At 39.3% G+C, this 25109-nt stretch overlaps 1 protein-coding gene across 2 annotated transcripts; it reads right to left on the bottom strand.

Annotated features, from left to right (window-relative positions):
- Positions 1–732: 732 nt before the first annotated feature.
- On the bottom strand, positions 733–11833 carry LOC118232998 (CD276 antigen-like). 2 transcript variants are annotated; one of them, XM_035428284.1, is made up of 5 exons: positions 11622–11833; positions 11423–11521; positions 7036–7383; positions 2869–3150; positions 733–1520 (listed from the first exon to the last, which is right to left on the bottom strand). In XM_035428284.1, the coding sequence occupies exons 2-5, from the start codon at positions 11493–11495 to the stop codon at positions 1396–1398; spliced, it is 828 nt and encodes a 275-aa protein (XP_035284175.1). In that variant the 5' UTR covers positions 11496–11521; positions 11622–11833; the 3' UTR covers positions 733–1395. The 2 variants fall into 2 exon arrangements, with proteins under 2 accessions (XP_035284175.1, XP_035284176.1); XM_035428285.1 differs by having other exon boundaries at positions 7036–7380.
- Between the last annotated feature and the right edge of the window lie 13276 nt (positions 11834–25109).

Genomic DNA, 25109 nt, shown 5'->3' with positions numbered 1-25109 from the left:
AATATGAAATAAAATGACTACAAAACAAACATTAGAACATATTTATTGACATCTATTTATTCATACACAATGCCTCTTTGACCTACTACTTACAGAGGGCACTGTATATTAGCCTCAGTGACAAAGTTTTCAGCCTGGCTGAGAGCCATGGGTGGAATCTTGTCTTGTCTACCCATTTAGGGTCCCAGCCTGATAGCCTGTGCTTAGTCTTCATTTTCTCTCCTCTCTCCTGTCCTCCTCCACTTTCCTCTCCACTCATCACTTTCTGCTTCACTCTGCTCTCCTGCTCCACTCGCCTCCACTACTCCTGCCTGTGTACTTGTCTAATAAGGTTACATTTGAGAATGAGTAAGGTTAGATAATTCTCTCACATCTCAAATAGTTGATCACGCAACCAGTAAAAACATTAAAATATTGTAGTAGCCACCACTAACGTTACATATTTTAGAACTAGAAGGCATTTCTTTCCCTTCAAAATTTGGGGCATAGCTAAGAACCTTGAGCCTCTCTGTAGCGAAAGTAACATTAGAGCGAGCGCACATTATCGACCACGCGAGGGGAGGGATGTGCATCAACCACCTGAACCGCTAGTGTATTTACTTGGTCATTTATTAGAGAGAACTGGACATTTATACCTATTAAAATGTAAGTCCTGTAAAAATACACATAATAAACTGTCTAACAGTCTTCCATCTTCAGACATATACATTTAGTTATATTAATACAGCCTTATTTACTATATCAACTTTAAGACAAGCAACACGCTCGGAATTATCTCATTGCGACCCACTAAAACCAATGGCGCAGACGTTGCTTCATAATTTCAACCTGCTTCCCTAACGGCTATTTTGCGTCCTGTGACTTGGGTTACAGCTGTGATTATGTATGTTGTTTATTCGGTTGTCATGACACACCTGATCCGGCCGACCAATGGTGTAACTTCATCACTCAGTCACTCAGTCACTCACTCGGTCACATTCGCGTTTGTAGGCCTGGCCCCGCTGTTGCGGTCCCGCCAAAAATGAACTGGTACTGAACATAGCCCAACACTTGTTCTTGTGTTGTATTAGTTTTGGTTACAAGCTATAAAGGATCCCTATGGTATTCTACTCTACGATACCACTCTGGACTGGTAAAATGAGACACGAGATTTTTGTTCTGCCAGTTAAATAAGACCTAACCATATTATTGATATAGTTTATACTGATGTCCTTCAGTTATGCCATTTTAACTTCTGTGTTCCTCAGTCAGCAGGAAAAGGAGTCTATTTATATTTGAGGTCAGAGCTGAACATACATTTTTTCAATCAAATGAAGCTTGAAGCCATGGCTGGATTAACTACTGGCTTGTTATATTCACTGAAGTAAGAACAACTGGCTTTCCTCTGAGATTCAATCACGATTTCTTCCAATGGCACCAAAATGAGATGACTAATAAAATCGCTAGAAGTACAGCTACGGAAACAGGAACCAGGAGAGCCAGTCTGTCTCTGGGGCAGTAGGTGCAGTATCCAAGGCCAGCTAAAAAAAAAGGATAATTTAAAACGTTAATAAATCGCTTATCAAGCAATTTTGCCAAATTAATGAGTAGCCAATTAAGCAGAGAGACATCAGCATAATAGAACACATTAACATATTACACGTGACATTTTGATGAATGGATTTCAGAACTTACTGGAATCCCATAATCCAAAGGGGCCTTTACCCTGTGGGTTATTAGCTCGATACGAGCCACTATTTTTTAAGGCCGTGTAAGTGAAATGTAAGATTTTTTCATTAAGAATGAAATAATATAATATGGATTCTTACAGAATCAAAAGTGCTAGCCATTTCTATTTTCCTTGAATCTACCAAAGCTTTCAGCAAGAAAAAACAAGACATTTTGTTGTTTCTTTGCGATGAGCTCTAAGATGTCACAAATAACTGAATTCCTCTAACGAGACGCTTATTGGGCGAACCTGAATTTCTTGACAGAAAAGTGTCACTGAAAAGATTGAGATTTTACTGTTACTGTAAACCACAGCTGAAAGCTAGCTGGGGATCTTTCCATTTTAAAAGCCTCATTACATTTTATCATTCAGCATTTTATAACCCAACGGCCCTGTAACAAAGTAGCCTTCAATATACATTCCATGTTTCTGCTCTCTCCCAACTGTCATTTACGCATGTTGTAATATATCTAGTGGTGTGCAGTCTAGATTTTACCTGGACAACATGACCAACAGGAAAGGCAAAAAGAAGGATCTTTTTTTGTACCTCCTTTTTATCAAAGAATTTGGATAGATCAAGTACAGACTTGCAGCAGTGTGTACATTTCATTGTACTTTCTCACAAAGAAAATAAAGATCTATGACCAAGTAGCACACACCCACTGAACAAACACACCTCAAATGTGTTCTTTGGAAAAACAGAATATCATTGTATCAAACTGATGATTTTCACTGGAGGTGTTGTCATCATTAATTATTTTTGTATTTTTCATTATTTAATCATTTGTGGATGTTTGACAGGCTTGAAATATTCTGCAAATAGAAGCTTGGTTCATGAGGAAAGTTTTGCGATTCTAGCTTAGTATCGAGAAGAGTGGACACTTGCTTCTCAGAGGGGTGACTTTTAAATGATAGGGATCTCCAGTTGTCACTGCTGCTTACAAAAACTGCTGTCATTGCTGCCCCTTCATCAGGGGGTATATATGATATTTATTATATTACTGGTTTGTGTCATACTGCATCTTATTTACCTTGAGATGAGATTGTAGGAAAACACCAAAAGACATGAAAAGAGCACTGGAAATGTAAAAGAGTCATTCACAAAAACGCAAAGCAAGCGCACCAGTTCTGGAAGACTGCCAAAATGCACAGTATTTTACCAGTGTTAAAGGACACAGGCCTCTCAATGACTTGGTAAATAAGCCGGTTCTTCAGGGTGAACGTGTAGTTTACATCATGGCTATGGTCCACCTCCAGGTGAGTTTGCAGGAAGAAAAGCCCATCATCTCCTTCCACGGGGGAGACCTCTATGTGGTGAGAGAGGTTCTGGCCCTCTGGGTCCACCCACCAGACCTCTGGTTCTGGGTAGCCCTTGCTCTCATACTGGAAACTGATGTTAGTAGGATGGATCTGCACAGTGAGTCGGGGCTCTGTGTAGAAAGCTGTGCAGGACAAGAAGACCAGAGTTAATCCTCAAGCTACCATTGTAGCTACCTCAAGCCCACCCAATTGTGTATATGCCTGTGTGTGCCCAAACACACACCTGATAATTACTGATATGCTCTGTCTGTGGCCATTAAATCAGCACTGTCACAAATATGTTGATTTTGTGCAACAATAAAAAGAAAAGAAAAATGATCCTTGTTAGGTTGGAGACAAAGGGTGTAATAGGCCAACCCAACATTATTAGGAGCCACCTTTATTGGGAAATTATTACATTTTAAAACTTCAGGACATGATTTCTTCAAACTGCAAAATTAGTTTATGGACTCACCTTAACACACTATGTATGTAGGAATATACATGTGAATATACATATGTGTGTGTGTGTGTGTGATTTCCAACATTTTTGTATTACCTTCTTATTTTAATTCCAGCTATCTCCATTCTAATGGCCTCAGAAACAACACATTTCCCTGTCTGTGCACCAAGAAGACAAATTTCATGTTTTTAAACATGACTAATAAAGTTAACTCTAACTCTGTATACACGAACAATAATCAGAATGTCTAACTCCTAATTTAATATAAGCAAACAGAATTTTATTTCTGTTATCTAAGACAAATACATAATTAAATATGACCATGGAAAAACAGGAGAAAAACAGATCCATTTCGATGAAGTCTACATTCCTTCTACTATTTTCAGAAGGAGCACTCACTCAGTATTTTAACTTTTCAAACATTGAAAAAAAAATACTATCAGTAGCCTGTCAAGAGAACTAACAGTATATGCCAAATATTACAATTATTGACCACTTCAGGTTGGGAGAAAAGGTCACTCTGGCCTTTGTGCTATAAGCAGATCATACCACACTGTGGCATACAGCCCAGCACCACCCCACAAAGGGGCACTAGATGGGCTCGGAAAAAGTCTAGAATGTCCAGCTGCACTTGCAGCTAGTGAATCAATATGCCCAGGAGGTAACCTTGATTGCGGTGTTACCCCAGAACTGCATATAAGGCCAGTACACTCACTGGTCTTCGCAGATATGCAAACCTGGACGGCATATATGCAAACCATGTACTTTATACGCACTGAAATGGGAACACATATAATGGCACAAAATGACAGTTGCTGATAACCAAGGACAGGCAGCTCCAACGATGCTGAATGGTAAACACTGTATTTAAAAAGCAAGACAAATAAAGACCACTACTCTATAAGTTGAGAAAAGACACACAATCTAACAAACTAAGACAAATAAAAGGAACACACAGAGATTATTGATGTATTCCCAAAATTACAAAATGCCCATATGTACAGACTATGGTACTAGGAGAACTGTTAAGCAGATTCTCCCTGAATGTTTCTTTGGACTTCCCTGGCAATCCTGAACAACCCTTCCACTTTACACGCTTCCCTTCGTATGCTCAAATAAGGTCTGGACAGGAATGCCCACCACCAAGAGACCCCCACACTCTCCTTCAGGAAGTATACTCTCCCTCCACTGTAGACACAGGGGAACCAATTAAAATCTAGTGACAGTGATAAGGTACTTTGTACAATGGAACGTGATCTCATGAATTTATCTGTCATTCGCTTAGATACAACCAAATTCCCGACGACATGAAAATAGACCAAGTCCTGGTCATATGTTTATCCTCGTTCCAGCAGGCCATGAGTGTTGGTGGGGTTAAAAGGTCACAAGACTGTCCCACAGCAATCTCCAGGCACTGGGACAATTGTCTTTTCAGTTGTGTTTATGGCTTTCTGATCTTTACAACGGCAAATGATTAAAGTCCAGAGACTTAAAATTGCAGAAAAAGTGTGTGAACCATTGGAATTATGGAACCATACCATTTGGATTTCTGCATTAATTACCATTTAAATGTGGTCTGATCTTCATCTAAGTTACAATAACTCTAGGCTAATGACTTCTCCAGAAGCTAACTGGGGTCAGGTGTTCAAATCAATAAGATTAAATTGGAGGTGTGGCTTAGAGGTGCCCTGCCCTGTAAAAAAGGTTAATTTTGGTACCTGACAGAGTCTGCTCTTCTCAAGACATCTGGTCATATGAACCATGCCCTGATCAAAACTATTTTCAGAGGACCTTAAAAGGAGGAACGGTAGAGATGCATAAAGCTGAAAAAGTATTTCTAATGACCTGGGTGTTCATCAATTCACAATAAGAGTAGTTGTCTACAAATGGCGAAAATTTCGTAAAGTTCTGTGCATAGGTTCTAAATCTCTGTTCTAGTAGCTGTGCAGCTATAGATTACTCTGTGGTGTTCTACTGCTCACCCCGTATGCTCTTTTCAATTTTCTTTCCCGTGCTGCCCCAAATCCTGAGAATGCTGTCGTCTGGACTCCTCCACTGCTGCGGTCTGGCCTCCTCTTTTGTCTCCCCCTCCATTTTGCCCACTTTTGCTGCCACCTGCAGCTCCCCACCATCACCACCGCGCCCATCGTCATAACTACCAACTCAGAGGGCTGTATTTTAACGATCTAAGAGCACGGTCTAAAGTGCATGGCGCAAGTGCATTTAGGGCGTGTCCAAATCCACTTTTACTAGATTAACGGTGGATAATATGAGTGCAAAGTAAGGCGCATGGTTCAAAGGGGTTGTACTTAGTCTCTTAATTAATCATAGGTGTGTTTTGGGCGTAATATGAAATAATCCAATCAGAGTGTCATCTCCCATCCTTTTAAAAGCCTGGTGCGCTTGCACCTTGGCGGATTGCTATTATAATTCTGATAAATATTATGACTAACCATTATGACATGTATTTTTTAAATATCGTGCGTTGTGCACCTGCCTATGTAGGAGCATATTACTATCTTAATAATGCGCCCTTAAAATAACAGTAAAATACTGTGCCATTGACTTCAGACCAGGTTTTTGTTAGTCAACTGCGCAATCGCTTTCCGCTGCCTTAAGGTAGCAATGCGCCAACAATGTTCCTGACCACACCTCATTTTAAGACCAACACGCCCATGGGCACTCAGATGGGCGCAAGTACATTTGCTATTTAAACAACGCGAGTGCTGGACGGGAAAATGACAACTGCGTCGGTCTGAAACTTGCCGCCGCTTTGCGCCGGGTGTAAGATAGAACCCAGGATCTGTCATCTAGCTGCCACTAATTTGATTAACGTGAACAGTGACTGACTGATTGCATTGGTCATTTAAACCTACACCTTGAGCCAACCAGAGGAGGATGGGTTCCCCGCTTGAGGCAGGTTCCTTCCCATCTATAACCAGGGAGTTTTTTCTTGCCAGTGCTGTCTTAGGGTTGCTCCTGTGGGGGTTTAGGCCAGGGTTGTCTGTGAAGCATATTTTGTGACATTTGTTTGTGAAATGGATTATATGACTAAATTTTGAGTCATACACAAATGTCTGTGACTGACTGACTGACTGACTGAGTGATGAAGTTACACCATTGGTTGGCCGGATCATGTGTGTTAGGCCCAGCCATATACTAGGTTTTGACCTGGTCTTGTTTGGGATTACCTTAGGAGAAACAAGTTTTGGTTTGGTATTACTGTTGCTACTCTCCCTGGGAGCGGGCTTCCAGGAAAGATCACAGCAAGAGTGCAGCGTGCAATGTTAAAGGAGGTCAAAATGAACCCTAGGTTAACAGCAAAGGATCGCAGAAATCTCTTGAACTTGCTTAAGCCACTGTTCATGTGTCCACTGTAAGACAATCACTAAACAAGAATGGTTTTAATGGGAGGACACCACAGAGAAAAAAAATATATATTTTAAATACTGATTAGCCCACAAAAAGGCATTTCAAGAACTCATTTTGTGACTGGCGTGTATTGTGGTGCTATGGACATGGCAGTTAGCCCAGGCTTGGTTACCATTTTACCCACGTTTTTTACCTGCAAATTTGAGCTGGACCTCTACCTTGTCCGACCCTTGCAGACTGCTCACAGAGCACAGATAGCGGCCTGCGTCCTCTGGCCGGACCTGTGCCAGAGCGAGAGATGCGTTTCCGTTCACGAGCTCAGTGGGAAGCAGCCTGGTGCGGTTGTAGTACTGGAGGCTCTGTCGGTCAAGCTGATCCTTCCCGTAGTAGAAGCTGTGCACCACCTGGGAGTCCTCCACCCTCTGCCAGGTGATCACCAGGCCATTCAGACCAGAATTCGGGGTGTACCAGCACCCTAAAAGCGTTGGCTGCCCATGCACTCCCACTATTTCTGAATTGGGGGCTTTAACTTCAAAAGCTGCTGATGAAAAACCCAGACAAGAAAAAGAATACTTTTTAAACCCTCCACCACAACACTATAATGCAGGTCTCTACGCTAACATTTTTTACAGGAGCACATGTGCTCTTAAGCTGAAAATATAGACTAATACATCTCATAGTTGATGTGCTTCAAAATTATTTTGTCCAGTTAGCCAATATCAAGTTTCAGGAGCAAATTCTCTTAAAATGGAAGCTCTGTCGAGCCCTGTAATGGGACCCCAACAAAATAAGACACATCAGATCACCATATACATATTTTCCATTCAGTAGACTCGACTTGAAATAAACAGAAACAGATTGTGATCAATGATCACTTTAAGATTTGTAGCCTTTATTTTTTTACCATCGCATTGGAGGACTCTAAGTAACTTGATTCCACAATTTCATTTTAATATAATTGTATAAACTTGCTAAATCTACCCATTGAACATTTAATTTTTTAGATAATCGCCATTGAGAGAGAGACAATATGACTTGACCATAGTCCACACAACATCACATTGTTATTAACGGGCCAGCCCGTTGACCTGACCATAGGAATGCTAACCGATTTTCTCACCCCTCACCCTGAACTAAATTACTTTATTAAAAGGTATTCAACAGCAGAGTTTTAATGCCTCATAATTCATGTTTGGTCTCATTAGAAAGAGGCTAAAACCATTAATCATTTGATAATAATAGTATGGTCCTGCTTCCAACAACATAATACCACCTTAGTAAGTAAATTTATCAGCTTTAAATATGCCAGTCTTTGTCTTACCCCCCTTCCACACCTTAACTCAGCCTCCCCCAATCAGGCCAATCATCCTCCCCTGACTATTTAAGTATGCTGGGCTAGCAAGTGCATAAAATGTGGGCCTGTCTTTATTTTGGTTGGTAGGCATCTGAGGAATCTGAGCCTTGCATTTGGACCTGGTGTTTTTGGTGTTCAGGCTAGCATGGTGTCTGACATTCTTGGTTCACCTGGCATGTTTGACATTTCATCCCTGGCTGTTTGGAATATTCTTGTGTCATTGGGTTTCTGAATTTTGGTCTTGGTTTTTTGGCTGGACCGCAACAGCGGGGCCAGCCCTACAAACGCAAATGTCTGTGACTGACTGAGTGACTGAGTGATGAAGTTACACCATTGGTCGGCCGGATCATGTGTGTTAGGCCCAGCCATATACTAGGTTTTGACCTGGTCTTGTTTGGGATTACCTTAGGAGAAACAAGTTTTGGTTTGGTACCTTCTTTCATTAATTTCTTTCGTCACAAACTTTTTGTGGCCATGGAATGATTTTTTGATCTTGAAACTAATCACAAACATTCACCATAACAAGTATCAGATAATTTACCATGAATGCATTTCAGTATGCTATTGAGTACTCAACTATGCTGAAGGTGACAAATTCCCAATTCACAGACATAGTGTCTCCCTATAAGATTGAAAAAATAAGTTCTTTTTTTAATCTCAGATTGAGATCACCCTTTAAAACATATAAAGTTCCCTAGGAGTCTGTATTAACTTTTCGCCTAGTAGTAGATGGGGTTATGGGTGTACACTCAAACATTAAGACCTTGTATATATACACTTAGCCTAACTCAAACCATATATCGCTACAACTAGTCAAAATGATGGGAGAAAGGGGCTAAAGGGCTTTTTTCAGGAGGACGTCCGAAAGCTAAATATATTCAAGCTGTAAGTAAACAACTCAATCAAAACCCAATGGAATATTTAGAAGTCCTATGCCTCTGCATATTTGCCCTTAGAAACCATTGAGGCATGAATAGGCTCAATAGAATCCAGGCAAAATGAGACCGTATAGAATCCACTGGTAACTTACTTAAAACAAGTTTCATAAGCAGCAAAACAAAAAAGAAAAGAAAAAAAAGGCAATGTTAGTTTCAGGTACCTTTAGTTTCAGGTATTTTACCACTCAATCTCAGACACCATCCATATATAAACTGTAATAATCTGCAATTTCAAGAATTCTTTTGCAATACTCCTAAACAACAAGAGCAGTGATGCCACAGACACCTACATGTGGTAAAATGGTTTCCTGACATCCAGACTCTGCCCTCTGCCTTTACAGGGGTTAAATTGGGATTTGGGAGGTGGGTGGACCCTGAGATCCGGTGGGAGGTGGGTGAAAAAAGGTATGAACCAATGAATGTCTCAGCTCAAAATAGTTGTATCTTTAGTGTATTGTGCACATAATTGTAATTAAGGAAAACAATGTTTTAAAGAGAATGTATACTAATTGATGCAAGCTTTTACATAAAATATTTCAAGTTTATTGTGTCATTAATGCTGAGAATTTTTTTACCCACAAAAATAATCTGTCATCCTCCTCTTTTGTTCCTCCCTTTCTTCCTCCTTTATCCATCTTTCTTAAACTGCTGAATTGAAACAAAATAAAACCAGAGGCGACTAGTGAGCTGAAATTTGGTGGGGTGCAAAACTTTCCTTTAAACTAATCATTGATCTCAAACTGTTTTAATTAATTTTCAGTGATTAATAAGCATGCAAACATCTGACTAATCAACTGGAAAGGGACACACAGCTTCTTCGCATTGTGTTAGGGAGATTAAATCATAAATGCGATTTAGAAAAATCCGTTTTAATCATTAAGCAGTGAGTATCAATACAATTAATCCACAAAATATGCTACTCAATACTATCATATATAGCCAGCTGTCCACAAATAGGCAGTTTTATCGAGTAGCCTAGTCCTTATAGCCTACATTTATTTTCATTTGCAGTACGAAATTGTGGACGCCGTCCACCCCCGATTTAACCCCTGCTTGTTTATAATGGTTATGTCGACTCGAACTGTTGATTGTCTGTGGATCCTGAAGTCAAATTTAGCTTTCCAGTAACACTGGAAACTAAATGTATAAAGGGATATAGGCCTAGTACAAAGCAAAACTTGTTTCAGTGTTTACAGACAATGATTGTTAAATTCAGTAAACAAAGGAGAAAAGAGCAACACTAACTTTGGAAACCTGAGTGGGCTATTTTGAGTAATTCACTATGAATTAGTTATTTTAATGCATGAGACTAAAAATATTGATGCCCAACAAGTCTGATTCTCGTATTTAATTATTAAGAAGGGGGATACTTTAGAAAGGTATACTTTACAAATAGTTCCAGCCAAAAAATAAGATAAACATTATTTGAAGAATAACTGGGTAATATACACTTATGCAACCTTTTCACACAAAACACTGATGCCTTGGAGTTCTCTGAAGTGTTTTTGCTTGATTTAGACCAGGAAACCCCTACCCCTAAAGCGCCCACGAGGCATTGCCAAGCCAGCAGGCCTTCAGAAACTTATGTAAACACACTGAACTGTTTCGGCCAATCAAAAGCATACATAATATCAAAAGACCCAAAAAAATGAGCTCTCTTTTAGTATTTCATTCCCTAACTCCGACATATCAGTCAAACTTTTGTGCAAAATACCATACCGTTCCTGTACACCCCCCCCCCCCCCCCCCCCAAAAAAAAAGAAACCCCCCAAATACATAAGTTAATGAAGTTAATTAATTAAAATAGTAGATGCTATTTCATAATTATGAGAACATTTCTAATTGTGACTTCATATCTTGAAAAACTGCTAAATGTCATTTTCAGCCTCGAAATGCTTTACCATGAAGGTTGTTTACCATCGAATCTGAAAGATCCACAGGAATCACACAGCAAGCATTTTACGTCAGAATGCAACCACCCTTTAACACTACCATTAAATAAATGTAAATGTGGACAAAAGTAAGCCATCATGCAAATTAAAATAAATACGCTCATGAATTCCTTCTTTTTTTATTTATTTTTAAACGTCGTTAGGTTATGTTATCTTGTGCAGTCATTTATTTTGGTCAACGTCCGTTTTAATATTTAGTCTATATCATAGGCCATCCGAGTTTTTACAAAGCAAATCAATTTGGTTTAAAGTACGGGCTCTAATTTCTAGATTCGACACCAGCTGTTGAAACTGGCCCTGCTCTATGCCTACTCGAACAATAAAATAGCTTCTTACCTTTTAACGTTACAAAACGGCATGCTACGAAAATGCAAAACAACATACGGCAAATCCTCCGTGAAAACAGCATTGTTGGTAGTTTGATCCAACGGTTCTCTACGGAAAAAACCAAACGCAAATTTAACAACTTTGGTTTCATTGCACCTGTATGCAACAATTCAGTTAACTGAACAAGAACGTGTTAGTGGTAGCCTACCGTGTAGGCGACAATCGGGACAGTATGCACCCGATTGTAAGTAGGCTATTTCAACCAGACCTTGACAAAACTTTTGTCACCGTGTATCCAGCTAGCTGCGCGGTACAGAAACCACAGGGAGTTCAGGTCAGATGACGAAGATATAAAGCCTACAAAGAACTCTATTGTGCTGAACCAACTGTGCAGCACTGCTCGCTCAAAAAGAACCGAAACAATAAAATGGCACATCTGCACGGAAGCGTATTTTATTCATTCTGAATAGGACATAGCTGAAAAAAAATATTCCGAATGAACGCAGTACGCTTCCTTATTAGAGCTATAGCCCATAGCTACATCGTGGTCAAGGAACAGTATTTGCATATTGGCTATGTATGTAGGCAAAAAATACATAAGCCAGCAATATATCAAGTTTTTTTTTTATTGGTGAAATTGTTATGCAAGCATTTCATGCAAATGTACCAGTATACTACCAGAGACTGTCATTGCAGCATTGAGCAAGGCGTTGAATACTCTCCACTCAAATGTGTAAACGCTTTTTGATAGTTGAGAGCTATAGTACCAATCTAAAGTTTGGACACACCTGATTAAACCAGTTTTTTTTCATGATTAAAAATGCTTTAAACTGTATGAACTTGTCTATAAACACTTAATATTTTATTATGCAATATATATACTCATATAAGCAGCTGATCTTAAATAGATTGCTTTCAAAAGTTTGATTTTTAAATGAAAATTTATATCTTGTTGGGGGGCGGGGGGTGCATTGTTTTGTTATTTAAATATCTTACGTACGTATTGGTGTTCATGATCACATCTCAACAGGTGCTCCAGGACCTGTAGAATTTTTCATATTTAAAAAAAATAAAGACCACCCGCCATATTTCAAAATGCATGGGGTATATTCCTACATCATTTTCACCACATGCAGTACCATATATTCCAGTGGAGGGTAGAAGGGTTAAACCGAAATGAGGGTAGCCGAAATGAGAATATCAAATAGTGGCAAATAGTATAATTTTGTTAGTATTTAACCACAAGAGAGCAGTAGAGTTCCACGAGAATCAACACCTCAGAACTTTGGTTGAGTTTTCAAACAGTAACTGGTTAAGCTTAAACTGTAAGATGGTGATCATTATATCCCTGGTAATAGCTGTTATACTTTTGTGACGAACTGAACACTGTCAATGTCATAGCCTGTCAGATATTTAAAAGCTATGATGAGTACCTAAGCTATAATTCAGTTTCTGGGCCAGAAAAACAGACAAACCAGAGTTTGTGTGTTTATTTATTTATTTATTGATAGAAGGGTTCTAAGCATCAGGTTTAATGAGCACGAGGAAAAGTCTTCAAACAGCTTGTGAAGAACTACCATTCAAAAACCATCAGCTTTTGTTCCAGCTGTTCTGTTTGGCAAAATATGTGTAAGTCACAGCAGCATATGAGTACTGACGGTTTTGGAAGAACAGAGAAACAGTGACAAGCCACAAGAACCAAAGTTAAGAAAGGATGCAGAGCACAAGGAGTCAAGATGTGGCAAGAACATACGTTTCTACAATCTGCTGCTTATTTGGCAGCACCATTTGGTTCCACCATATAAGGCAGGGCTACCCAACCCTGTACCTGGAGATCTACTCTCCTGAAGGTTTTCACTTTAGCCATAACAAAGCAAACCTCATTCAACAGCAATCTCAATGAGCTAAAAATGAGTAGAGTCAGGTGTGCCAAATTAGGGTTGAAATGAAAACCTATGGGACTGTAGATCCCCAGGAACAGGGTGCGGACAGTCCTGGACTAATGTCTCAAATTCTGTCTGCTATTGTTGAAGCTAAAAGATGTGCTACCTCATTGTAAGCAATCATGAAGCCAACGACAGAATATCGAGAGTAATCGCAGCAGTGCAGAAAGTACCAGAACTATCCATTGCCTACCAGAATCTCTTAAATGCCAGAATAGTGGAGCATGAATGAAAAACTGATCTGACAGCCTCTGGGCAGTGGTAATACTATGCAATGCAGGACTTGTTGTTTGTTTGTTGGAGCCACTCATCCTGAGGGAATGGGTTGAGAATGATCCACCCCCCCACCCCCCCCACCCCTGCCCTTCATCACGGGCCTGGGGCCGTAATTCCACACCATCCCAATGAGACCTAAGCAGCATTTGATAATACCGGAGCCTGCTGCCACCCTGCAGGAACGCAAACCCACAGCCCAGCGCTCTCCTTAGGCTGGAACGGTAAGCAACGAGCAGGTACCCTGGAGCCTGGATACTGGAGACCTGTGTGAGTCAAGTCTAATAATGGATCATTATAATAATTTACATGATAAAGGATTTTTGAGGGGAAGAGAATAAGAGAGAGTTCTCTGGCAGTCTAGGGACCAGGCTGACAATGAAATGATACAGCTGAAGGCTGAGCTTTCTTATACCACTCTTGTGTGTTTTTTTCATTAGCTGCCTTTTTAAAAGTGCTCTACCTCCCCCAGACTGCATTCCTCTTACATTCTGCAGCACCTCATGTGTGTACATGCAGGTGATTCAGCCATGCTTTGGTTTCTATGTCCAAGCCGGCAGAAAGCATTGGAATATTGAGAGCGGGAGAAACTAAATGAAAAGGATGAGCTGCTCACGACCCTGCTGCGCTGTTAAAGAATTAATCAGACAGCAGGCTCAGGGCTCTTTTATGCCTTCACCCTTGAGAGTGACAAGCTGCCACTTTTCACAGTAGCCTTTTTTAGTGTGCCCTATTTCAAGTGCCAAAAGCAGGGAGAATAAATAAAAAACAACACCTGCCCTGAATCTGTCTGGGCCCTGTCTGTATTCTCTCTCTTGCCATACTGGTTCCTGGGCTGGGTCTCTTACATAATCACACCTCCATACAAAACCATCGTCCTTCATTACATTACAGGCATTTAGCAGACGCTCTTATCCAGAGCGACTTACACAACTTTTACATAGCATTTTACATTGTATCCATTTATACAGCTGGATATATACTGAAGCAATTTTGGTTAAGTACCTTGCTCAAGGGTACAACGGCAGTGTCCTACCCAGGAAACGAAACAGCGACCTTTCAGTTACAAGCCCAGTTCCTTACCCACTGTGCTACACTCTAAACCAGCAGGAGCTGAAGATGGCTGCAGTACAGACCAGAGCATCACCAGATGAGATACCTGATATGAGGCTTCCATGTAAATTCTGGCAAGCCTGACCTGCACAAGGTGAGAACGTCAAAACTCACCATTGTATTGATTAACATTATTAACATACAGCAAACTTCTTGGAACATTGACTGACAAATAAAAGGCTAGAGGCAGGGACGTCGTTTGGGTATGGCAGACTATTGCATTTGACATACCTTAGGCCAACGATCAAAATCTTTTTCTTGAAAACAACAAAAATAAACCATTACACAACACTTGACGTGCTTTATCACCAAATGACACCCCCGAATGGAGGGCTGCAGTGTCCGCAGGTATTTATGGCTCCTTTCATTTAGCAGAATGTGAGAATACGGTGTGTGGGTTATTTAGCTAATCAACAACTTAAATAAATCAGTGGAGCTGAAACTCATTGAAAACCAGCAGGCACGCCAGCCGTCCAGAACTGGGGTTATTTTACGAAGCAGGATTACTAAGTTAGCAGAGGGCTCCAGGTTTTACTCAGTGCCGTTATCTAGCTAACTCCGTACTCCTGCTTCATCAAACAAGGGCCTGGATTCTGATGCCAGTGAGTTATGCATATTAATACAGCATACTGGGGCCCCCAGTGGCCATTAGTAAACATGGCATTTTACATTTTAGATAAATTATGTCATTAACAAAGTTGTCAAAAAAGGCACTTTGGTGCGTATGTAAAAATGATTCTGAACCAGAACTATCATGAATTTTCACTTTGAAGATGGTTGTACCCAGAAAACATACTTTTCGTTATATCAATACCTTTAAAACTATGAGTAAAATAATCTTTGTAGGGAACTACCTCTGAACAGTGGTTACTTTGGTCTTAAACTGGTGGACTGTTTAAGAGACAAATTATTGTCTGCATAAAAATAGATAAACAATGCCCATTTTGCTTTCATACTGTTGAATATGTGGCCACATGCCAAGGACTGTCTCATCATTTTAATGCAGCATAATGGTTAGTATGGCCTTGTAACTCAAAAGTTGTGCATATGATTCTCGGCTAGGGCATTGCGGTTGTACTCTTAAGAAAGGAATATAGCTTGAATTGCTTCAGTAAAATGTCCACCTGTATAAATGGGTTGCATGTAAAATTCTGCATAAGAGCAATTTGCTGAATGCAGAAATGTCATGAAGATACAATTTATAAAGTCATTACCTCTGATCATTCGTAAATTAGGTTTGACTGGCAGCAGAAAACTGGAAAATTGCATTCAGCGTGAGTGTGATTTGTTTCCTTAGTTAGGACTTGCATCAACATTAGTCAAGTCCTGCCATGTTTTGAGGATAACTGTAATTCTCTGTTTGGTCCACAGAACATGCTAAAAAATAGTCAGGTACCTGGTGCCCTTCTGTGAGGACAAACGTCCAGAAAGGGCTCCATCCATCATTTTCCCACAAAACACAGTGCTTCATTGCCTGCTGGTCTGCTGAGGGTAACAGTGCTGTGGTGAGAGGATCAGAGCACCAAGGTCGTCAAGTAGCTGTTCTGAGATTAGCGCTGCTACAAGGCCAGAGAAATGTTTTTCCCCCACGGAGGACGTCATGGCTGTCACGCCTGCTCAGGTCTGTAGGACTGCAGCATGGTCCCCAAGGTGATTCCACTCAACACTGTCAGGAGCTCCAGAGCTTTCTGTATTTCTAATGTAGTAATAGTATAAACTGTGTAGGTTTCCAGACTCTTTCCAGGGATGCTAAATTTGGCTTTACACAGAAAGTGTTTTTAAGTATCTCAATACTTAAAAGTCCAGGAAACTGGATTCAAATTGTGGTTATATTTCCCAGAAGTGGCAATTGTCTTCTTAATATTTCTTTCAAGTTCTTAACCCAATTATGAAATGAAATTATAATAAATACACCAGCGCTAGCATTTTATCAAAGCCGGATTTTTTTGTAAATAGTTGGTGAAGACAAAATGGGCAAAATTTAAAAAATGTTAACTGTTGCAATATTGCAGTGCCCGTGGGCCTCCAGAAATGAAACCCATTTCTTGTGGGTCTCTTCATTTTTTGGAAAAGAAAAAAGCATATTAGTTTCTTTGCATCCAGAGTAGACGCAATGCTTAGGCATTTCTAACCTTGGCCTGCCTGCACAAAGCATTATTTACATATTACAAGGAGAAAGAATTTCATCGGCATTAGCATTTTAGTGACATACATTGTACCCAGCTAACCCTACCTACTGAAAACCTGGCCTTTAGCCAAGGCGGAAAGCAAACCAATCTTGGCACAGGCTTTTCTATGTTTTTTTTTTGTTGTTGCAAGAACCGTTCAAAATATTTCTGGGCCATTTGTGAATGTAAAAAAGTAACAAAAAAACACAACACATCAATTAAGAATTCACAAATATCAGTTTCCTGGACCTTTAAATCTATGTTTAAATTGCATGATTTTAGCTGTTGCCATGGATGGAAAAAACCTCCAATCATGGCTTCCGGGAAGCCATGATTTAGTGGCAGGTGAGGTCCTTTGTGTCGCCTTGTGCATTGCAAGGAATTGCAATTTTTTTCAGCTAAATAGGAAATGAAATATAGTTATCAAGGATCTCCGTTTTAAATCATGAAGAGACTGATCAAATATTAATTCTGGTTTTTTTTTTCAACTATGCTTTCTTGCTGAAGCATATCATTTTCAGTTCAGGCTATGTTGATTTTTCCTTACGTCATCTCAATGAAATGCTCCCTGCCACACTTTCTCTCACATCCTCTTTAATATGCGCTACATCACATCAGAAATGTTGATTGATATTAATTTGAGTACAGAGATATATTTTGTCATGTAGTGGCAGGCTACTATTGCAAGCAAGTCCAAACATCAGAGTTTTCATTTCATTAATGTCATTTCTCAGAAACAACAATCTCTGAGGGATTACGGGAATTAAATAAATTGGAAATTAAATCAAATCTGTCCAAGATTTCTTTTTTTCTCCAGCTCTATGTGACAGGAGGGCGGGAATTGGTTTTGGCCAGAATATTTTTAAAGGAAATCCCAGAGAATGGGAACTTGTTATATGTCAGGCATCTCAGATAGACAGTTCCAGAATCAGGCATTGCTTCTCTTTTTGTCTTCCTTTTGTCCTATTGCACTTTTGTGTCAGTGCTATTTATCCAGAAAGAGATCATTTACACCTAGACATCTGCTTAATTTAACCAAAATGCATGGCTAGCTTTAAAAAAGGATTTAAGCCTTAAGTGTACTCATCTCCTTTTTTTTCGCATGTCCATCATTAGTACACTTTTGACTGTTTTTTTTCTCCTATCTGGAAAGGTGGAGATTTGAATAAATCCACTGAAAAAGTTTAACTATACTGTATATATTAACTTTGTTTGTGTTGTATAATGCATGAGCTGTGTTTTTATTTAAAAATGTGCATGCCAGATTTATGAAATTGCTTAACAAGAAGAAAAGGAAAAAGTAACATCCATCATAAAACTAATTAATCAAGTTAGAAAAACAAATTAAATGTGGGATGCACGAGATGGGGTCCAGGGTGTTATGTGGAGCCATAATCTGTCTGCTCTGGCACATTCTCAAGTCATTTTTTTATGCAGGTGGTAATATTATTTGTTGTGCATGATGAAGCTGGATAATAAATGGGAAAACTGCCTGGGGGGAGAGTGCGCTTCTGTGTGCGATGCACATTTCCTAGGGAACTCTATTGTTAGTGCTCAGAGCATTGTGGCATATATATATAGGACACAGTAAGTAAATAAGTTCACTTAATGTTCTCCTGAGTAAACTGCCAGAACGGTATGTTGTAGCATTATGTACCTTGCAGTAATTTAGCCTTATATGTTAACCAAGGTGGAAAATGTTTACATATTAGCCATACGCGTTTTATCCATCTATACAGCTGGGTATTTTACAAAAACAGGCAGGTTAAGTGCCTGTCACACACTGACAAAGAAGCTGAAATGAGCTGTGGTCTGTTGTTTATAGCCCTCGGGGTGGGATCGCATTCAAACAAAGGTCATTTGATAGGCAATTAAATGCTCAGCGTTCATTTAAATCTGTAAGGGCAAAACATGCCCAACATCGGCACAGCTGTCAGTCAGCCGCTGGCAGTTGAGATGAAGATCAGCTGTTCAGATAATGCAGAACAGTTGGTGACTGGTCCTGCTGTTGGCAAACTGCTGTAATGCTGATTTGAAAAACCCTGCCGGACAAGTAGCTGGCGCCGACGGCGGTCTGAGAGATGCTCTTTGCTGGGACAGATCCTTAAAGTTGGAATCGTTTCACAGAGCCCCGCTGATTTACTCAAGGATTACACTGAGCTCTAATTCAGTCTTTGAACAATTGGTTGTTTTGCCAAGTCACCACCACCACCACCACCACCCTTTTTTTCTATTTACAATGAGTTTTTTGTGTGCATGGCGCTTGCTTGAATGATGGTTTGCGATCTGTTTGAGATCATTATGGAGAAAGCAATTTGTTCAGGCAAAGCTGTCCTTGTTTAGTGAGTTGGCTACATTGATGCGGAAAATCTTGGTCAATGAAGTACTCAGAAACCATCTGTTTACTTTTGCGGTGGAGAGAAAAATAAAGTAATTGAGATGAGTCCACACATCAAGGAAACAGTGAGTCAACAACAACAATGTGCCGGACAGTAACGACTTCCACTAACTGGCCAAAACTGTCATATTCTGTGGGGCCTGCCTCCTGTATCCCCTCTGTACATAAAAAACAATGCAGCCAAGCATGTTCGACAAACATCCCATTTATAAATTTCTTGAAGACAGCAAGGAGATAATAGCACCCACTGCCCCCCCACCCCCCCCCCCCACACACACGCAAACACAAACACACATACAAACACACTCACACACACACAAGATGAACCCCACAGACACACACTCGTACATGTGCACATCTAAAGACTCAGTGCTCTGTGAGAATGAAGTACTGTCTATGAATAAAACAGCAGAAGAATTCAGAACTGGGGTAGAAACACTGTGGAAACTAATTCAAGTTCTGGTTCAGTTTGAAGCTCAGAATGCATGCTGCAGAATACAAACATAATGGAACTGCGGAATATCTCAATATAAATCCAGTTCCACATAATGTAAATGATTTAACCCACTCTTCTTCCCACAGTCACTGCAGTTATTTTCTGAAATAGAGGTGATAATTAACTGTCATAACTATACAGACAAGAATTTTTGGGATAAATTGTGAGTCAAATTGAGTTACCAAGCTTGGAAATCTAAACTTTATTATCTTCAAGTAATGTTTCATACCTGTTATATAACACTTGAAGTAATATATTTAACTATATTTTTAATTCTGCATCATCTGCAGTGCAAAATAGGAAATTAAGCACCCACCTGTCAGATTCATCATTTATAATCCTCTATCAGTTCAACTAATTTAAGGTATTTATTTTAAAATGTTGTAAATCAAAGATCATGTACATCGGTCCTCTAAAAATAGCTCCTACTCTCTGCTTCACATTTACAAGAAGGGTGAAAATGTTAGTCTTAATGTGTTCACACCCTCTTCGAACACAAGAAAGGAAGAGTCTACTTTAAGTTGCATTCACACTGCTCACAAGTAATATTTGAATCTCCTCACTTCTCAAGCAGCTATAGCCTAAGGAAGTGAAAATGGGTTTTCTGGAAAAAGAGAAAACATTCTCACGACAGGTGTCTTTCGTTTCACATAGATCACTGTTTCAAACACTTTCAAATAAAACACTTGACACCAAAATGGTTTCCTATTAATTAAATTATTTGACTGACTGGAGACAGGCTGCCCATCTCTCCAAGTTACAGACTGATCAGACTTAATGAAGAGTGACTGACAGTCCCTTTCCCTAATCTTACAAATATGCAAGCCAAAAATAAAAAATAAACTTTCTGTGAAAACCACAAAATTAAATGTGGATTATTAAATAACAGACTACACAAACAATATGCTGCATGATTCAAACTATCATTGATCTGCTTCATTTCACTTGAGAAACACAAAGTTATTGCAAAATTTCTCCTTTTCCCTCCAACAATGTGTTAAAATAGTTTATGAAAATACATTTAAATTATTCACAGTGGTATTGATGTACATGGGACATGCAAAAAGCTGTATGGCACTGTAAGTGGATACACAAAATGTGTTTAGCTGATCACTGCATTTTTGGCTCACAATTGAAATCTTGAAGGGCTATAATAAACCACTGGTGCTGCTTTTCTTTACAGCCCTTTGGTCAGTGCAGATTATCAGTTAATAAGAACGAATGACATTAATTGCAACTGAAGGTGACTAGAAAAGCTGTGCCTGTAGGTAATATGGCTGATAATTGGACCTAAAGGTATTGATCTGAGAGATGACAAGACAAGCAGGTTTTGCCAGTGTTTAATCAGTGATGGATTAACAAGGGGATTGATGAACTAATTTAAACAGTGGACAGAACAGCATCAATCTGGTCAGATAATTGCAATAAAGAGGAACACTTTCAAAGAGCCTGAAAAATTTCCCCTCCTTCTGATTACAGACAAGAGTGTGTAACTCTTTGTGAGAAATCATGTCCCTCCTTCAGACACATACATAATGTTTTGGATAAGAGCATTGCTAAATGTTGACATGTAATGCAATGTAACAGTCAGAATGACACTTTTATTGAAGGCTTTGACGTCAGTCCTAAAAGGGAACAAATTGCTGTTCTCAGAAAACGGCCAGCACAGGAGTAGCATTTCCCTGTCTACATCTTTAATTGGAGGGCAACATTTTTCATCTGGGTTTTCTGGGGGGAAAAAGTGTCTAGTAATTCAAAAATAAGTGTCAATAAATGTCTAATAATTCAACCAGAAAAATGTTCTGTGTCTTGGAACCTGTGCGTCATCTGTTAGAACGTGATCGTGTTCCGATTCGGTAATGAAGGACAGCGAGATGACAGAATTTGTATTATTCTAAACCTAAGCATATATTTAATTTGGTGCCTTATTTTTCTTGGCAGCGAAAGTTTTTTTATTTATATTTATTAGCTGTCTATTGGCTTAAATTTTGCTGTGAATATTTTACAGATCTGAAAGGTCATTGCAACAGCTTGCCCAGAAAATTCCAATGTCATCCATTCTTCTGTTTACCAGCCACTTTGGCATTTTTTGGATAAGATGGGGTGCATAAATGCCATCATAATATTTATGTATTTATTTGACCAATACACTGTCCTCTGCATTAATTACTTGTATTTTTATATGTGGTGTAAAGTAAAGGGGTCTGCATCGATCAATCAATCATACCTGCAGTCATACAGAAACAATTACTACTACAGTCAGGTCCATAAATATTTGGAAATTGACAAAGTCTACCACAGCATATTGGAGTTGAAATTAAATAATGAATATGAGCTCAAAGTGCAGACCGTCAGCTTTAATTTGAAAGTATTTACATCCAAATCGGGTGAACGGTGTAGGAATTGCAGCACTTTGTATATGTGGCCCCCCCCCCTTTTTAAGGGACCAAAGGTAATTGGACAATTGGCTGCTCAGCTGTTCCATGGCCAGGTGTGTGTTATTTCCTCATTATTTCATTTACAAGTAAGCAGATAAAAGGCCTAGAATTCATTGTAAGTGTGGCATTTGCATTTGGAATCTGTTGCTGTTAACTCTCAATATGAAGTCCAAAGAGCTTTCACTGTCGGTGAAGCAAGCCATCATTAGGCTGGAAAAAAAAACCCATCAGAGAGATAGCAAAAACATTAGGTGTGGCCAAATAAACTATTTGGTACATTCTTAAAAAGAAAAAACGCACTGGTGAGCTCAGGAACGCCAAAAGGCCTGGAAGACCACGGAAAACAACTGTGTTGGATGACAGAAGAATACCTTCCCTGGTGAGGAAAAAGTCCTTTACAACAGTTGGCCAGATCAAGAACACCCTCCAGGAGGTAGGCATATCTGTGTCAAAGTCAACAATCAAGAGATGACTTCACCAGAATAAATACAGAGGGTTTACCACAAGATGTAAACTATTGGTAAGCCTCAAACAGGAAGACCAGATTAGAGTTTGCCAAAAAAAACATCTAAAAAAGCCTGTACAGTTCTGGAACAACATCCTATGGACAAATGAGACAAAGTTCAACTTGTACCAGAATGATGGGAAGAGAAGAGTATGGAGAATGGAAGGAACTGCTCATTATCCAAAGCATACCACCTCATCTGTGAGCATGGTGGAGGTAGTGTTATTGCGTGGGCATATATGGCTGCCACTGGAACTGGTTCCCTTGTATTTATTGATGATGTGACTGACAAAAGCAGCAGGATGAATTCTGAAGTGTATAGGGCTATAATCTGCTCCAATTCAGCCAAATGCTTAAACTCATTGGACGGTGCTTCACAGTGCAGATGGACAATGACCTGAAGCATACTGCGAAAGCAACCCAAGACTTTTTTTTTTAAGGAAAAGAAGTAGAATGTTCTGCAATGGCCAAGTAAATCACCTGACCTGAATCCAATTGAGCATGCATTTCATTTGCTGAAGGCAAAACGCCCCAAGAACAAGCAGGAACTGAAGACAGCTGAGGTAGAGGCCTGGCAGAGCATCACCAGGGAAGAAACCCAGCATCTGGTGATGAGTATGGGTTCAAGACATTAGGCAGTCATTGACTGCAAAGGATTTGCAACCAAGTATTAAAAATGACAATTTAATTTATGATCATGTTAGTCTGTCCAATTATTTTTGAGCTCCTAAAATTGGGGGGGGGGAGGCGGCTATGTACAAAAATGGTTGTAATTCCTACATTGTTCATACAATATTTTTGACAAAATCCTTAAATGAAAGCTGAAAGTCTACACTTAAATCACATCTTGATTGTTTCATTTCAAATCCATTGTGGTGGCTTACAGAGCCAAAATGATGAAAATTGTGTCACTGCCCAAATACTTCTGGGCCTGACTGTATATTTAACATTGTAGTAAAGCAGTAGATACTGGCAGTCAGTTACAGTTACTGAATCCTATTGGCCAAGCCAACATATAGAATTACCCATTCTAGAAATACAAATACTGACGACAATGAGAAGCTCCACATGGATATAAGAAGTTGAATATAAATATGTAGCTTTTCAAATATAAAAATGCAAAACGCAACACGCCAACTGCATTTGGGTTCTTCTCTAACCATTTCTGACACTAAAGATTGATTAGTTCAGATTTCACTTTCCTCTAATGGTAAACTAGCTATAGACTCTTGTGGACAGACAACATTTAAGTTTGAAGAGTATGTGTTTTGGAATGTTTCGTCAAAATTATAAGTCAGTGTTCTAGAACTCCATTATTTTCTGTTATCAGTGGTGATTATTGCATTCAGCTAAGAACATTCTAATCACTTATTTGTAATATTACCCCTTAAAGGGTTAAACTAAGTCAGGGCTCATTTTGCCATAAATCTGTGATGTGTGTCCCTGGCAGCCCTCACAGTTGGAAGACTGTGCGTGGTCTGTGTCCATATACTGCAAGGACAAATGATAGGTTTCAATTGCCAAATTGAAAGTCAAGTTCTGACAGCAACCACCATTGTGTGTCAAGGCTGTTTTGTTTTTAACATTCAAGACAACATACCCAAGTTTTGCACAAAAAAACACCCATATAAGACAGCAGAAAATCTCTTCCACTCCTTCTGTTGGGATTTCCAAGCAGAAATATCCAAGGAATTTATGTAGTTTTAAAAAATCATTTAAAAATCAATATCATCAGAGAGGTACAAGGCTGAAAATAAGTTCATTTTTAAACCTAATTTTTTTATCTAAATCTAGCACATAGAATAACAGCTCTGATATTGTGAACAAAACATACACTTGCTTAAAAATAATTATATCAAATCAAGAACTCTGAGAGACTGGTAAACCCATTCCAATATTCACATGCATGATGGTGAATGACAATCTGGTGTACACACACGCACACACACAGCCTTACAAGTGTTTAGTTTCTCCAGTTAGCAGAACAGGTATCACAGAGTATCCTGCACTGTCACATATATTTTTAGAAAGAATGTTATGAAATTAAACACTTCAAATGAAGTGGTTTCAAAGGATTGCTTTTTCTTGTGAAAAATGACATAAAGCTCCTTTATATGGTCTGTTTTTCTGTGATACATTTCAAGTTCTCTTTGATCACAAATCCATTTTTTATGCAAACTCTTCTTGAGGAATAGTGGAATTCTTTGACATACATTTGAGCACTGAGTTGTGCACCAAACCTTCGATAGCTGTTTTAGACAGCTAGAGCTTTCTCAAGTGAGTTACAGAGCTTGGAGAAGAGGTTGCAGCCAACCAACTGTTATTCCTAGTAATGAAAGGACTGATGGTTATGACAGCCAGT

The sequence above is a fragment of the Anguilla anguilla genome, chromosome 8 (genome assembly GCF_013347855.1).
Source record: "Anguilla anguilla isolate fAngAng1 chromosome 8, fAngAng1.pri, whole genome shotgun sequence".
In the NCBI taxonomy this organism is placed as follows: Eukaryota; Metazoa; Chordata; class Actinopteri; order Anguilliformes; family Anguillidae; genus Anguilla; species Anguilla anguilla.
Note: the sequence above shows the minus strand (reverse complement) of the source record. Positions and strands in the feature narration are given on the sequence as shown.